Consider the following 16,968-nt stretch of genomic DNA (forward strand, 5'->3'; position numbering starts at 1 on the left):
CGGCTTTACGGATCTGTGCGCTCGATTATTCCGTAAGTGTGTTTTTTACAGAAGACGAGGTAGATCTGGCAGTGATATTTATATTAACAAAGATTGTGGTAATTCTCACTGACGGTAGACAAAAACAGCAAATTCTATACTTAGTGTGCGCTTCACTATGTACCTCCTGTACCTAATAATGTGGCCACTGAGTGCATGTCCCCTCTGTTGCTGTTCCCCGTCCGCTTCAACGCTGACCTCTACTCTGTGTTCGCTGTAACTCGATTAAGACGGGGACTTGAACGTAATCTCTGTGATTTGGATGAAGGAGAGGAGATTGTTTCTGCTGATGTTTAGATAAATTAATTGAGCCCTTGTTGTGAGCATCACGCAGAGTCTGGACAGGAATGTGGGTGGCAGGTTTGCCACTGTAAGGGGAGCTGAAACAGATGAAGATAGATGAGGTTGTTTTTATGAGGTAGAAGTCATAAGGAGAGTGAGCATCACGCAGAGTCTGGACAGGAATGTGGGTGGCAGGTTTGCCACTGTAAGGGGAGCTGAAACAGATGAAGATAGATTAGGTTGTTTTTATGAGGTAGAAGTCATGTGTCTTTGGAAATCTCCCCCTGAAAGAAAAAGATAAGCAGAGTTTTTATTTTTCTTTTTTAATGTGTTTAATTCCACTAAACACAGATTCTTGACAGGCAATGGAGTGAAGTGTTGCTGACGGTCGCAGGGACGTGTCACTGAGATCTCAGTCCAGCTGTGATCATAGAGAATGACGGAACAGGACTGAGGGTGCGAATGTCCAGATACTAATTCAACATACAAAAAGCAGCACACTCTGACAAATAAGAGGCGCTGTGAATTTAATGCTTGCTGTTTTTCCACCCGGCTCTGACGAGGAACGGCAGATGTATCTGTAAAACAAGTACAGTGCCAGACAAATTCGGCAGAGGGAAATGATTATAATTTCATATGATTGTTGCTGTGAAGTGGTAACTTGTTTCCAGTCAGTGAGCAATAAACTGAAGGAGAAGGGCGTCCTTATCTTGATGTCGACTTTGACTGGTTGTTAGCTCTAGGGGGTGGTTATCTCGCTGCAGTTGCTCCCCAACCGGCCTATCACTGGAACGATCCAACTACCAACATCTGTTAAAAATGGCTCTTTACAAACAGACTGACATCGAAGTCAGTTCCTGACAGCTGGGGCACAGTTAAATCTGGAGAGAAAAATGTCCATTCTTCAAAGGAAAAAAAATATACCAAATGAATTACATTTCATCGGAAACACGAGTGAATCTGCAGATGCTGGAAAGAAATAAAAACACAAAATGCTGGCAGAACTCAGCAGGCCAGGCAGCATCTATGGGGGGAGGTAGTGACGACGTTTCGGGACGAAACCCTTCATCAGGAGTGAATTAACATGGGGTGGTCGAGGAGGGATAAGAAGTTGGTGGAGGGATGAAGTAGAGAGCTGGGAAGTGATAGTCTGGATGGAAATGTGATGGTGGAAGGTGGAGAATTATTGGAAATAAATGAGAAAGAAAGGTAGGGCTGGGGGGAGGTTATAGTGGGGAGAAAGGGAGAGAAAAAAACTAAAATTATAGATAAGGATGTGGCAAGGGGGCAGGGGTATCAATGGAGGTCAGTGAGCTGAATGTTCATGCCGGCAGGCAGGAGACTACCTAGGCGGGAGATAAGGTATTGCTCCATCGAACTGCGTGTGGCCTCATCTTGACGGTAGAAAGACATATCCGAGTGGGAGTGGTCTGTTATGTCCCCTTATTGTCCAATTTGGCTTTTTGACGTGTGAGGGACAATTCCAGATTTGTCCACTGAGATCTTTATATTTGTCTTCAAAATTTGTATTTCAGTGTATTATGTGTTTCGCAAAATTCAGCGGAAATGTTCTCCTTCGGATTGTTAAAGTGTTTCATTATCTCTCTAGTTAACGTTAGACTGCGGTGAGAGATTTATTGGAAGAAATGCCCACAACTGGAAATAAACCACGACTGAGAATGAGGGAACAGCAACAAGTGAACCAGCCCGAGGATTGAGAGCACCGACTTTAAAGAACCTTTCTGACTCAGAGTTGCCATTGATTCGTCAAGTGAAAGTTTGGTGAGTCTCATTCACTGAAACACTGGTCCTTCAGACATTATGTATCTGTACAATGCAAGATGGGAAGTTTTTGGGGTGAGGTTGAGTGTGCCTGGAGGTATCAGTATGCCTCTGTCCAAACAATTTCTATCACTGCAGGTTTGGCAATGTGCTTCCAGCAGCCCAGCTCTTTAAAGCACTCATATTCCCTCATGGTTGCTAATTTCAAATCTTGCATCTTCTTACGTAGCTTTTGCTCAGTTCCAACGCCTCCTTGCTTATCTGTATTACATCATAATCATCTCAAAATGCGTTGACAATTTATTCTCTTTATGTCGCAATTGCTTCGTGCTGTAGTGATTTAAGTAATATGGAATTACCATGAACTGCAGTAACATGTCACTGATCGCTCTGATTGTTGCAAGCTGTAATGATTTACCAACACTCGAGTATATTGCCATGGAAGCCTCTGCTGAGACAAACCTTTTTGAAGCAAAATGTACAAACACCACAGTTCATTCAGTTCTGACAAGCAAATGCCAACCAATAATTTTCATTTACCTACCCTGGCTTCATCATGTACGTTTCTACTAATTACATTGTCAGAACCTGTGAACCAGACATTAAGCAGAGGTGAAAATTCTAAGTTATTTTCCCATGGATGTTTATATAGGACTTCATGAAAACCTTTAATAAGGTCCCACGTAGCAGCTTGTTCTGGAAAATTAAGCCCCATGCATTCCAGAGAGAGAGCAAGTTAGATGGATTCAACATTCGCTTAAAAGTAGCAAGCAAAGAGTAGTGATTAAAGTTTGCTCCTCGTAATGAAGGCGAGTAACTAGTGATGTGCCGCCAAGGCAACACGTCGGGGCCTCTTAATGTACGTAATTTTGTAACAGTGATTTGAATGGGAATGCAGAAAGTTTGACTGATAAGTTCGCGGATGACACAAAGTAGTGGATGGTGCTCACAGTAAAGCTTATCGCAGTTTGTAGGTGATCTAATTGGGAAGAGGCGTTGCAAATAGATTGCAAAACAAACACGAACAACAGCCGTTCCATGCAGAGGCTGGTGATGATGTGGAGGGACCTGCCAGAGGAAGTGGATGAGGCAGGCGCAATTGTATAGCTGGGATGTGAAGATGGAGTGACGAGGCCGGTTGGAACTGGATGCATCAAATAAAATTGGGACCATCTCAGTGGGCACTATGTTGGCATTGCCTCGATGGGCTGAATGGTCTGTATTTGTGCTCTGTTGCTCTGTGACCCTATCAGTAGATGCGCCAGGTATCCATGGACAGACATACATAGTCTGTATGTTGATGGAAACGGGGAATGTTTGGTGTCTAAGCTGCTCTGATACAAGGGATGGTCCTACTGTCATATTCGCAAAGTAATCATTCTCCGATTCACTGTTTGTTTGTTGTGTAATTCACAGCATCACCAACAGGTGGAGATTCCCTGCACCGGAAACAAAGTGTAAACAAGACGACGACAATCAACAATCGTCAGTCAGAATCAGAATGGCTACAGGTATGTTCACTGGGATCTTTATAATTGAACTTCTGTCCTGTTGGTGCACAAGAGTTCAGATGAAGAAACTAACACAGGTCTTAACAGTGCACAGGAAAGTTTCACCAAGCAGGGCCATTGATCGCACTGGTAAAGCGTCATTGTGTAATTGATCGATCTAGCAGTTCCGGCGCAGCGACCTGATATCGGTAATGGTCAACACTCCGCTCATCTTACAAAGATTCACCTGACTGGAAGGAGCAGAAGGCCCTGAGTCAAGTGGTTGTGAGTGAAACACAGGAATGCGACAGAGGGCTCAGGGTCTGTTTCACCTCTAGACAAGCCTTGACGTGTCAGACATCTCCTACTTTCATTTTTAAAGCTCAAGGCCAGATGATTGGAACATTTCCGCGAATTCAGAGATGGTGTGTTAACACAGTATTTCAGGTTTTGGAAGGGCAGCTATCAACACCCTTTGGGTTTTCTTGGCTACAGCGCAACGTAGATGAGGGGAGTTTTCGAAAACTATTTAGTGTAGCCATGCCGGGAACATTACCAATGTTGGGAACGGCTGACGATCAGGAGACAGTTCATTGTAGATAAACTTGTGGTCTGTTTCGTTGTTTTATTAAACCAATGAATATCTGCGCTGCGAACAAAAGGTGAATGTGGGTTTCTCAAAACAGAGATTTAAAGTGCAGCGGACAGTGTGTTGCACAGTGAACGGAGAATGTGTGATCTAACTGATCGGGCAGAGTGTAATCCAATGGCTCGCCTGTGTGTGACACAGACGACTGGACAGCGTGATCCCCAGGGATAGTTTTGCTTGTGGAAAATAATCTCAGTGATATTTCCCGGTGTCACCCGTCGCTGTTTCATTAAGATTTGCTGGTCATCAGCGCGAAGCCACTAATCAATATTACTGTGCCTATCCTGTTCTCCTTCTGGGAGGGCATGTGTCCAGTCTCCGGCTTATCAGAATAGTCACATGGTAGGAAGTGCAGTTCACATTCACCAGCAGAGTCCCACTCCAACTCTGGTCAGCCGGAGTCTCGGCTCCATTGCAGACACCCATTGTAAATCCTTGTTCTGCTCAGCTCTAAATCACTCCAGTATAACCTGCAATTCATCATTTATTTCAGGTGGGAATTGGTTTTGGAGAGCACTCAAGAGGTTCTTCCCAGGCAGCGCATCCAGGGAAGATGATGAGGACACGGGAAGCAAGGTACCAAAGCAGCGTCGGATCGAGAGCGATGTGCCAGGAGAATGCAGTCCGGCCGCAGAGAAAGGGGAGCAAAGTCAGTCCAGAGACAGTGGCGTCAGGGACACCGATCAGGACCCTGGAACCGGCACAAGTCAGCTCGGAAGCTCATTAAACACGGAATTGACAACTCCCCAACAAGGAGTGGGTGAGTGAAATATGAGGCTGATGAGTTCATAGAATGTGGCAGGGAAGAGGGTAAAGGTGTGGCCTTGTTAGAGGGTTGGTCAGAGAGGGGAAATGTGTGGGCGTGGTACATGTGGTGTAGTGGGCACCCGCTACCCTGCTACAGGAAACTTACTACCTTTTCCGAGGATTTCCAGGGTGACATTTGGAGGAAATGCAGCTGTCAGGATAAGAGAGTGTTCCCGGGATATGCATTAAGGGAAATGTATTCGCCAGGAAGGAGAGAGTATCGTTGGGAAGCGACTATCATTGACAGTCCCAACATTTATCGCCCATCCAAATATAGGTGAGAGGATGGGCCGGTGGGTGGACTGGTTTTGTATTAAATGTGGTCCTTCTGGTAACATAATGCCTAAAACATTGTCGGGTGGGTTTTATGGCCAGTGTTGTAGACTGGGAATAAATCTTCTTTTGTGGCTGAAGGTAGGTCCAAGACGATTTTTTTGTTGAGTTGGGTGAGAGCGGTGGAGACGAGGGATATTTGAGTTCGTGCCGACATTCTCTTTTTATATTCACAGAGCCAGAGTTTACAATCTCCAAGCTGCTGGCACAGGGGGATGAATATCTACTGTTCCAACTGACAAAGTTTTACAGGGACAGACTCAAACATGCGATTAAAGAAAAGGTTGAAAGACTCGGTTGGATGTTGACAAAGCAGGGACATTTCAGTAGAGAAGAAAATGAGGTGAGTCTATTTAGTGTATTGTCACCGAACTACTGGTATGAGAGGGAATAGTGATCGATATTAATCTCCTTCACGTTCTAGTAGTTCTACATGACAATGGAGAATTTCATCTCTGACTTAGGGTAGCAGTGAATGAGTGTTTCTCGGACTGGCTGGAGGTGACTAGTGGGGTACCACAGGGCTCTGTATTGGGACCAGAACTATTTACGATTTATGTCAACGATTTAGATGAGGGCATTGAAAACTATATCAGCAAGTTTGCTGACGATACTAAACTGGGTGGCAGTGTGACATGTGAAGAGGACGTTAGGAGAATACAGGGAGACTTGGATAGGCTGGGTGAGTGGGCAGATACTTGGCAGATGTCATTCAATGTGAATAAATGTGAAGTTATCCACTTTGGAAGCAGGTACAAGAGGGCAGAGTATTGTCTGAACGGTGTAGAGTTAGGAAAGGGAGAAATGCAAAGAGACCTAGGAGTCCTAGTTCACCAGTCAATGAAGGTGAATGAGCAAGTGCAACAGGCAGTGAAGAGGGCAAATGGAATGTTGGCCTTTGTTACAAGGGGAATTGAGTACAAGAGCAAGGATGTCCTTTTGCATTTGTGCAGGGCCCTGGTGAGACCACACCTGGAATATTGTGTACAGTTTTGGTCTCCAGGTTTGAGGAAGGACATTCTGGCAATTGAGGAAGTGCAGCGTAGATTCACTAGTTTGATTCCTGGGATGGCTGGGCTGTCTTACGCAGAGAGATTGGAGAGATTGGGCTTTTACACACTGGAATTGAGGAGATTGAGAGGGGATCTGATTGAAACGTTTAAGATAATTAAAGGAATTGATAGGATTGAGGCAGGAAATATGTTCCAGATGTTGGGAGAGTCCAGTCCCAGAAGGCATGGATTGAGAATAAGAGGTCAGTTATTTAATACAGAGTTGAGGAAGAACTTCTTCTCCCAGAGAGTTGTGGAGGTGTGGAATGCACTGCCTCGGAAGACGATGGAGGCCAATTCTTTGGATGCTTTCAAGAAGGAGCTAGATAGATATCTGATGGATAGGGGAATCAAGGGATATGGGGACAAGGCAGGGATTGGGTATGGATAGTGAATGATCAGCCATGATCTCAGAATGGCGGTGCAGACTCGAGGGGCCGAATGGTTTACTTCTGCACCTATTGTCTATTGTCTATTGTCTAAAGCAGAATCCACATACGGCTTTGCTATAATGGGTTCAACCATTTTGCTTCTCTCAAATGCCGTCTCATTGGCATTGTATAAATTCCCTCACTTGGGATTCAGCACCGACCTGATTTTGCAAAGCCTGCCGCATGTTGAAATTCTCCATGACTATTTTAGCGTTGACCTCTTTACATGCCGCTTCTCTCTCCCACTGGAATTTGTAGCCCACAATCTGTTTACTGTTCTATTTGGGTTATTTTTTATGCAGTTTCTTAACATCTACATCGTCCAATCCGATGTCACTTTCTTATAAAGACTTCTATATTTTTCTATGAGAACGGAGTCAATCCAACTCTTTCACGTATCCTTTCGATTAGATTATTTATCCATAGATGTGAAAACCCAACTGGGATTTTCGTTTAGCCACGACTCAGTGATGCCTGCCAGCCATTTTTTATTGCTCTCTCGCTGCCCTCTCTCTTCCGTTCTTGTTGTCGCATCTTTTTGATGTAATGTTACACATTTATGGACAAGTAAGTTAATCACATTGAATATACTGCATGATGTCAGTGAATCCTTATTCTTACACAATATTGATTTAGAATTTCCTTCAGTTTCTGTTTCTCTGTTAATGACTGAACCCAGGGAGGATGAGGCAGCAGCCCAGTGACTGCATCTGTTCTGAAGCTACTGGGACCATGAACAGATATTTTCCTGCACATTCTCCATGTCTGTCTGTCAGCTCCACAGTAAATTCATTGTTTCCTTTTTATAGAAAGTCACTGAGCTGACAGAAAAGGGAAAACGGACAGAGAGTTCCAGACTCTTCCTCAGTTTGGTGATGGACAAAGGCTCCCGGGCCCGGAGAGTGATGTGGGAATCCTTTGTGAAATGGAGGACTGAGTTACCGAAGCTGGACAGAATATTGAGGGAAATACAGGAGCTCGGTACGTTAAAAACACACTCTGAACACAAAGGCATATTGAAATAAACAGTTTTAATTATTTTAGCTCTGTTTTCATGGATTTGTTTTTAAATTATTTAAACAGGTCCCGATCCACTGGTATACATAAACATCACCCAAGGGTTATCTGAGTTACCCTCTCAACTGATAGGTGAGTGATGAAATGCTTAATTCAAACCAGATCTCAAATGCTTGACTGTGACTTGGTAGAACCTGGGAATTGTAATTCACCATTAATCACTCGCTGATCTTTGGTTCAGGTTAAAATTCAGAGAATCTCTCGTTGTGACCTGAATATTCTACAATGTATTCTTCTATTAATCCAGGTGTTGGTTCTGCTGAAGCCTTCACTCCAGGTCCTAACGCTCTGGAAATGCCCACACACCCCAGACAGGCTCCTAATAAATGGTATGACCCAGTCCAGGTGACTTTTCAATCTTCAGACCTTTCATCTCCCAAGCCCCTTCTCCTTTGTGAAGCAGCTACACTCAATTCTGTCTGCTGATGCTCTTTACATTTTGTAATTCCCTAGTGAATTCCACAGAGTTTGTCTGCCATTTCCTTTTCACCCACTACTACATCCACAACATCATTTTCAGCAGTCCGATATAGAACCTTTCACTTTTTTTTTACTCTTTATATATCTGGGAAATAAAATAAATACTTTGTTGTCCTCTTCTATATTATTGACCATACCCCCGCATTTACCACACATTTCATGTGTATATCTAAGAGAATATATATCATAATTGCCTCCGACATGACTCACGCAATAAATTCCAGGCATCCACTACCACGTGAAAAAAAACTACCCTTGTGCTGTAAATTTACCCCGTCTCACTCTAACCAAATGCCCTCAGGTACTAGACACCAGTCATATGTGATTACAAAACAACAAAATTCAGGCTACCCAAAATCTTATCTCTCTGTTTTATACACCTGTCAGATCTCTAGTCTAACTCCAGAATAAACAAACCAAGTTTATCAAACCTCTACTTGTAGCACATGCCACTGAATCCAGGCAGCACCCTGATGATCCTGTTCTGCAGCCTCACCAATCCTTCCAAGAGCTGGACAAAGAGAAGTGAATACAATACTCCAGATGCTTGCTAACACCATAAGATCCAGGAGCAGAATTAAGCCATTCGGCGCAGTGAACTTGCTCTTCAATTCCTCTCTACCCCATTATCCCAGTAAACGTTGGCACTCTTCCTAATCAGGAACATATCAATCTGCATTTTAAATATACCCAAATACTTGTCTTCCTTAGCTGTCTATGACAATAATTTCACAGATTCACCACCCGCCAGCGAAAGAATTTTCGCCTAGTGTGCGTCCCCGGCAGCCAGGACAATTCACAAAGTTCTCCAGCACGTTAATATTCTGTATGAGCCTCCGATGTGGGATCTTGTCAAACACCCAACTAATATCCAAGCAGACAATATCTATGTGTAATTTCATCCATCACCTTTGTCACCTCCTGGAAGAACTCAATCAAGTTAGCAAGACACTAACCGCGCCTAAGGCCTTGATGCTGAACCCTAAACTACCTCAAACATTTCCTCCTCCATACTCCCATGGGGCAGTAAATACAAAAGAACATCTTTAATTCTGCATTTATAAGACTATTGAATGGTCATCTACTATGTTATTACTGACTTCATAATAATAAGACGATTTTATATATAAAATTGTAACATCGTGCATCTCGTAAATAATTACCACTTACTTAGATAACCACAATAGATATTTAGAAGAGCAGTAAGAATACAGTTTGGGTATGAACGGATTTAAGGATCAACTGATAATAGATTAAGTAATTCTACAGCAAGATCTGGGGAAAGCAGAAATCTTTCAATATTATACTGTCAATCAGAAAATATTTGATTCTGTCACTCGCGTGTTTAAGAGAAGTTCCTAATATATATAAGATGCACCTAAATCAATGTGAAATTTCTAAACATCTGATGAAGTATTGGCGTACAATAATCGCCCTATTAACAACCACTGTTTTCAAAATAAATGGAGACATTTTCCAGAGCGACTTACAAAGCCCACTATGGTTTCGTCTAGTTTTAAACCCGCGTTCTAATTTACTGAAACGGAGAAAAATCAGGTATCAAATCAGAATAAATGTAATAAAGGAATTATACTTTGACACAGCTATACAGGAATGATTGGAAATTAGCTGTTCTTGCATCAGTAAAGCTAAATCTACTAATTCAAATAATAGAACTAATTTCCAAAGAAACCATATATAATAGATATAGCTATGCAAGTTCGTGTGATTCAATAAAATATTAAATTAAATAAGTTGTGTAGGAATAGAAATAAAAAAAATATAGATTAATGAGTCACTATCGATGAGTTCAATGTCCATTCGGAAATTGGATGGCAGAGGAGAAGTTGCTCCTGAATTGTGGAGTGTGCGCCTTACTCCGATCCTGCACCATAGTCCCCATGAACCAGACGGTGATGCAGCCAGTTGCAATGCTATCCAGGTTACATCTGTAGAAATATTCGAGTGATGTTGGAAACTCCTGATGAAATATAGCCACTGTTGTGCCTTCTTTGTAGCTGCATCGATGTATTGGGTCCAGATTAGATACCCGGAGATATCGACAGCCAGGGAATTTGAAAATGCTCACTGTCTCCACTTCAGATCTCTTTATGAGAACTGGTGTGTTGTGTTCCCTCATCTTGCCTTTTCTGAAATCCACAATTAGCTCTAAGGATATAGTTTCATCAACGCAAGGAGGATTCAGCACTCCGTACAAGCATATGCAATTCTGATAAAGGGTACACGTCACTGAATGAAAATGAAAGCAGAATCCATAAAAATGAAGAAACTATCATAAGAGAAGAAAATTAACCAATGGAAGAGTGTCCTGGCTTGCGTATCTAGTCAGCTGGGACGCAACATCAATGGTCGACTCTGATAGGCGGAGGCATCATAATACAGAGTCCCACACTCCACCTGGCAGACTGATCAGTAGCAGTTGCCAAGACTTCCCCACCCTCTCCACACACACGATGTACACCAGTGAGACGCTTATGGTCTCTGCCATTCACGGAGATTCCTTTCCATATTTTCTCCGCTCTTCCATCACTGAGACTGAAAAATACCCATTTTCATACTTGTCGTTCCGATGGGTTATCGATCTGATTCTTCCCCAGATGCTGCCCCAATTGAGTATTTTACGCACATTCTGCTCCTGTTTTGATGCAAGAGCAGTGGGCACTGGTGACGCCCCAGTGTGCAGCTTTGCCAAAATGCAGAGTGTCCTGCTCTCCACATGTCCACACCAGATCAACATTAACATCGTCTGTTAATGAGGCAAACAATGCTTTAAATATTGTGAAATGCTGTTCTAACGAGAGAGCAGTCAGGATTGGAATAGGATATCAGGGGAATGTTCAACTTCACAAGTAATTAGAGTCAGAATATGAGGATTGCACATTTTCTGGGACTTTAATCACTGTCAATTCCGGTGTCTGTGAACAGAATTTTACTTTGCCCTAATATCCATGGAAGTATGAAACTAATTCGTGTAATCTCAAACACTGAATTTTGAATGCAGTTACAAAGTTCTTTGTCAGTTGAGCCATTTGTTATTTTGACCATGTTCTCTGTTCCCGTGGAAGATGTTCAACAGAAACACAAGGAGACTCTGCGGGCACAAACTGAAACACTGAGAGTAAAGACGATCCTGATGAGGGAGAAGGTGAAGGTTTTCCGGCTGTATGATCGATGCGCTGAGCTCACAGTCATTTCTACTGTTCCAGATCGGAGACTGGTGCAAAATGAGCTGCTTGCAAGAGGCAGACACCATGAAGAATTGAGAGAGAAACATCTCCGCAGAGAGCTGGATAAAATCCGGACTGATCAGTTGCTCCAGAGCAGCTTTTCCCGGAGTGAATCCAAATCTAGGAATTCAGCAGCAGTGTCTGGAGACCCAGGGATCGGGAAAACAACAATGGTACAAAAGATTGTTTATGACTGGGCCACGGGGAAAATATACCAACAGTTCCAGTTTGTCTTCAGTTTCAAATTCCGCGATTTAAACAGCATTAACTGTAGAATAAACCTGAAGGAACTGATTCTGGATCAGTATCCTTACTTTGGGAACATCCTGAGAGAGGTCTGGAAGAACCCAGAGGGATTGTTGTTTATATTTGATGGTTTGGATGAATTCAATGACACAATTAATTTTGCTGACAGTCAGAGAGACACAGAATCTCAGTCCACATGCACAGATCCTGAATTCAAGTGCAAGGTGTCTGACATTGTGTACAGTTTAATCCAGCACAAGCTGCTCCCAGGGTGTTCAGTGTTGGTGACCACCCGTCCCACGGAGTTACATTTACTGGAAAAGGCGAATATCAGTGTCTGGGCTGAAATCCTAGGATTTGTTGGTGAGGAATGTAAGGAGTATTTTAATAGGCATTTTGAAGATCAGACGGTGGCAGCAGCTGTTTTCAAACACGTGAAGGAGAACGAGATCCTGTACACCATGAGCTACAACCCCTCCTACTGCTGGATCCTCGCTCTGGCACTGGGTCCCTTCTTCACACAAAGAGTCAGGGACCCCCAGCAAGTTCCCAACACCATCACCCAACTGTACTCCTACTATATTTACAACATCCTGAAAAACCACGGCCGTGAGATTGAAAACCCCCGTGATGTGTTACTCAGGGTTGGTCAGATGGCCTTCAGAGGAGTGTCCGAGAGGAAGATTGTGTTTACAGATGGAGATTTGATCAACTACAATCTACAGCCTTCCCAGTTCCTGTCCGGGTTCCTGATGGAGCTTTCGGAGAGAGAGGATTCTGCCCAGAGCGTGGTGTACACATTCCCACACCTCACCATCCAAGAGTTTGTAGCTGCAGTCGCACAATTCCTGAATCCTCATCCCGGGGAAATCCTGAAATTCCTCACTGGAGCCCACAACACGACAGATGGGCGATTTGAAGTATTTCTCCGATTTGTTACTGGTCTCTCCTCCCCAATGACAGCTCGGGGCCTGGAGGAGTTTCTGGGTCCATTTCCTCATCAAACAACCTGCCGGGTGATTGACTGGGTGAAGGAGGAGGTTAAACGCCAGAGTAGAAACACATGGAGTGAAGCTGGTAAAAGGAGCCTCCTGAACACATTGCACTACCTGTTTGAGTCTCAGAATGGTGGACTGGCTCAGGACGTACTGGGATCTGTGGAAACACTTTCATTCAGTGGAATGACACTGACCCCGATTGACTGTGCGGTCCTGTCTAATGCTATCGGACTCTGTGATACAATAAAACACCTCGATCTGACGGGCTGCCACATTCAGTGTGAAGGAATCCAGCGGCTGGGACCCGGGCTGCACAAGTGCCAGGAGTTGAGGTAACTTGATATATCTCTCACTGTGAATTGTGAAACTGTTCCATTGTGTTGTTTCAATGTAAAGGGATTTGGGGAAAACTAGTAAACACGAAGGTGAAGAATTATGACAAATGCCTTCCCCGTTCATCCTGTGCGGTCACTTTCCCATCCTTATTCCTCTGTGGGCGCTCTCTTCCCCATCTCCTTCCCGCTTGTTGTCTATCTTCCCCAACACTATTACTCCTGTGGGATCTCACTTCCCAATCGCCCTTCCTCCTGTGGGTTCTCTCTTCCCCATCCGCCTTCCTCCTTCAGACTCTTTCCATACTTTTCCTCAGGTAGTGTCATCTGCTCCCGACATCTCCCCATGCAAAAATCTTCCTCACTGTGGGACTTTCTCCCCATCAACCCTGCCCCTCCCGACCCTCTCACATCAGGAACACTTTTCTAACCACCGGGGAATGAGACAGAATATGTGGAATTTACAGGGTCACATATACAGACTAAATTTCTGACGTTCGGTGAATTCCCTGGAGCTGGTCAGTAAGGGACATTGACAGTGATGGGAACTCCGATCAGTGATTTACTGAACAGTTTAATGTTTCCTGAAATATCTGAGAGAGAAATTCCCTCAGACCCACGGTTTGAATCACTTTGTTCATCAATTTGCCTGTTTGTGTTTAGACTTGGGGAAAATAAACTGGGAGATTCAGGAGTAAAGCTGGTGTCTGCGGCTCTGAGGAACCCGGAGTGTAAAATACAGAGACTGTGGTAAGTACCAGACTATGGGAGATTGTGTTTACAGTCACTGGGTGTCTGGCACTGAACATTCTGGTGATCGGTAATTTTGTTACTGTTAAACACTGGGGATTTTTACCGTCTCCCGTGTCTCTGTGTCCTTCACCCTCACTCTCTCTCATCTCCAGGCTGCGGGGTGTCGGTCTCACAGATTCCGGTGCCGCGGATCTCGCCTCCGCTCGCAGAACAAACCCATCACTGACGTGGCTGAACCTGAGTGATAATAAACTGGGAGATACAGGAGTGAAACTGGTGTCTGCGGCTCAGAGGACCCCGGAGTGTAAAATACAGAAACTGTGGTAAGTTACGGACTGTGGGAGATTGTGTTTACAGTCACTGGGTGTCTGACACTGAACATTAATGTGAACAGTAATTGTGTTACTGATAAACACTGGGGATTTGTACCGTCTCCTGTCTCTCTGTGTCCTTCACCCTCACTCTCTCTCATCTCCAGGCTGAGGGAGATTGTGTTTACAGTCACTGGGTGTCTGACACTGAACATTAATGTGATCAGTAATTGTGTTACTGATAAACGCTGGGGATTTGTACCGTCTCTTGTCTCTCTGTGTCCTTCACCCTCACTCTCTCTCATCTCCAGGCTGAACCGTGTCGGTCTCACAGATTCTGGTGCCGATGATCTCGCCTCCGCTCTCAGTGCAAACCCATCACTGACGGAGCTTTACCTGGGTGAAAACTCTCTGACAGACCGATCTATCCCCGCTCTCCGCCGCCTCATACTGACCCTCCCGAGTCTGAAGCGGATCCTGTGAGTGTTTGTGTTAATGTTCAATGTGATAAAATATCAGCGGATCCGCGGGTTTTCTGGTGATATTTGTCTGTGAGTGTTGTTGAAACATTAACCCGGGTCCCCTATTACTGACACTGTTGTGTGATCTGTTTATTTCATCTTTATTCTCCCATCTGTTTCAGGCTGTGGAAGAATCCGTTCAGTGAGACAGGGAGGAAGGAACTGAGATCTCTGCGTGAACACAGACCCGGACTGACAGTGTGGATCTGAACATCTGAATGTGTGAACATCCCGCCTGCGGGATGGGGACATTTTAGCCGATTACTCAAACCTCTCCTTTAAATCACCCCTCTCCTTTAACTCGCCCTCCCCTTTTACGGCCTCCTTCACTTTTAATGACCCCGCGGCAGGTTTAATTGCAAACACTTCGCTCGGAACCGGCTCCACTCCTGCGCTCTGCTACATCGGAAGTGGTCCCGTAGGACGTACTTCCCCCTGTTGTCCAGCGGCTCCGCATCCGCCGGATGTGAGGGTCCGGGAGTCCCCCACGTGAGATCCCGGGGAATTACACAAATACGAAGAGCCCGGGTCCGGGGCTCAGTCTAGGTCACCGGTGTCCCGGGGTAGGATTATCACGGGAGAGAATCCTTTTGCCCCCTTTGCTGAGGACGGTGCATTTGGCAGTCTGGCCGATATGATGATATTAAATGGACAAATCCCTCGGCAGTGACCCTGGATCTGCAGCGATCCCGGACACGGCCCTGAAGTGTGATTTTATAATCATCGGTTCCCCGATGCAGAGTGACGGTGAGAAACGGGACTGATTATTCAACCGGTCACTCCTTGTCGCCGGTCAGTTAATTGTGTGTGACTGTGAGCGAGTCGGGAGCAGCTTATTTATTCCCGCACGTCAGCAGCTCACACATTGTTTAATTTACGTTTGTCATGATGAAATCAATAAACCGCTGTAACTTCCTGTCCTGGTGTCGGACTCGAGTTTTATTTGAATTTTCTGTTGCCCCCCGCACCTGTGCACTGCTACAGTGGGTCGGAGCTCCTCACACTGATACAGTAGCGTTTCAGCTTCAGGCTGAGGGAGGCCGGTCTGGCAGAGTCTGGGTGTTTAGGATCTCATTTCCACCTAAGCCCCTTCCGAGCTAACTGTTCCTCCGTAGTACTGGAGGCATGGGGGATATAATACCGGTGTCAGACACATAGTGAATCCCCCTCCATACCGTCCCATCACACACTCCTGGGGACCGGCACAGAGTGAAGCTCGGTCCACACCGTCACATCACACACTCCTGGGGACAGACACGGGGGGAGAAAAAACGTCTCTGTAGTGTGAGATATATCAACTGGGTTCTCGAGTTGAAACAGTTTACAGAGGAGACTCTCATTATGTTCAGCTTGGAACTGTAGCACAGGGAATCACACACACACAGAGACACACACACACACACACACACACACACACACACACACACACACACACACACACACACACGAGACGAATATAGGTAGAAGTTGTCACAGAGACGGGGAGGGATGCAGTGTGCACAGAGCAGGAGAGTGTTGAAGGGGGCAAAAATGGGCAGGGGAGCACAGAAGCTCGAGAAGTAGCCCAGGATAAAATCGAAGTTGATGATAAATTTTCAGATCGAGTCTCCACCCCTTTCCGCCTTCTCACACTGGACACCGTCGCTTCTCGTCCACTCACACCGACCGCGATCTCAATCAGTTGCCATTCTTTCCCATTCATTCCCACCATCCGCACTCCCAATGACACCACCTCTTCCCATTCACTCCAATCATCCGCATTCCTAACGGGACGCACCCCTACCCATTCACTTTCATCTGTTACGTACCCTGTAAGTGGGTGTCTTAACAGCAAAAATAGAAGTGTCCGTCGGTGTCTGGTTCTATTTTCCAAACAGTGCTTATCAGTAAAATATACAAATCAATATCAACAATACAAATATATAGATAATACATGTTAGCAATACTAACCCGAATAGTGCGGGTATAATAATAATAATCAATAATAAACAATCTCTATCGTTTTCTGGGGGATAAGCAATTATCATGGAAAGTATGAAGTTCAGTTCAGTTCATGTAGACTGAGGTAGTTGTTGGATCTTTTGTTGTAACCGTTGGAGGGGGAGAGAGAGAGAGAGAGAGAGAGAGAGAGAGAGAG

At 44.7% G+C, this 16,968-nt stretch overlaps 1 protein-coding gene across 1 annotated transcript in view; it reads left to right on the plus strand.

The window, feature by feature from the left end:
- The window catches only part of LOC132388825 (NACHT, LRR and PYD domains-containing protein 3-like), a 172,671-nt gene extending 157,630 nt beyond the window's left edge, over window positions 1-15,041 (plus strand). Inside the window, exons 6-14 of the mRNA XM_059961248.1 lie at window positions 3,520-3,614; window positions 4,736-4,891; window positions 5,559-5,725; window positions 7,675-7,846; window positions 7,949-8,014; window positions 11,509-13,246; window positions 13,910-13,996; window positions 14,622-14,789; window positions 14,954-15,041. Of these exons, the coding sequence (XP_059817231.1) occupies window positions 3,520-3,614; window positions 4,736-4,891; window positions 5,559-5,725; window positions 7,675-7,846; window positions 7,949-8,014; window positions 11,509-13,246; window positions 13,910-13,996; window positions 14,622-14,789; window positions 14,954-15,041 (2,737 nt within the window). The remainder of the gene's footprint in view (window positions 1-3,519; window positions 3,615-4,735; window positions 4,892-5,558; window positions 5,726-7,674; window positions 7,847-7,948; window positions 8,015-11,508; window positions 13,247-13,909; window positions 13,997-14,621; window positions 14,790-14,953) is intronic.
- Window positions 15,042-16,968: the final 1,927 nt, after the last annotated feature.

Source organism: Hypanus sabinus, unplaced genomic scaffold (genome assembly GCF_030144855.1).
Source record: "Hypanus sabinus isolate sHypSab1 unplaced genomic scaffold, sHypSab1.hap1 scaffold_419, whole genome shotgun sequence".
NCBI classification, from domain to species: Eukaryota; Metazoa; Chordata; class Chondrichthyes; order Myliobatiformes; family Dasyatidae; genus Hypanus; species Hypanus sabinus.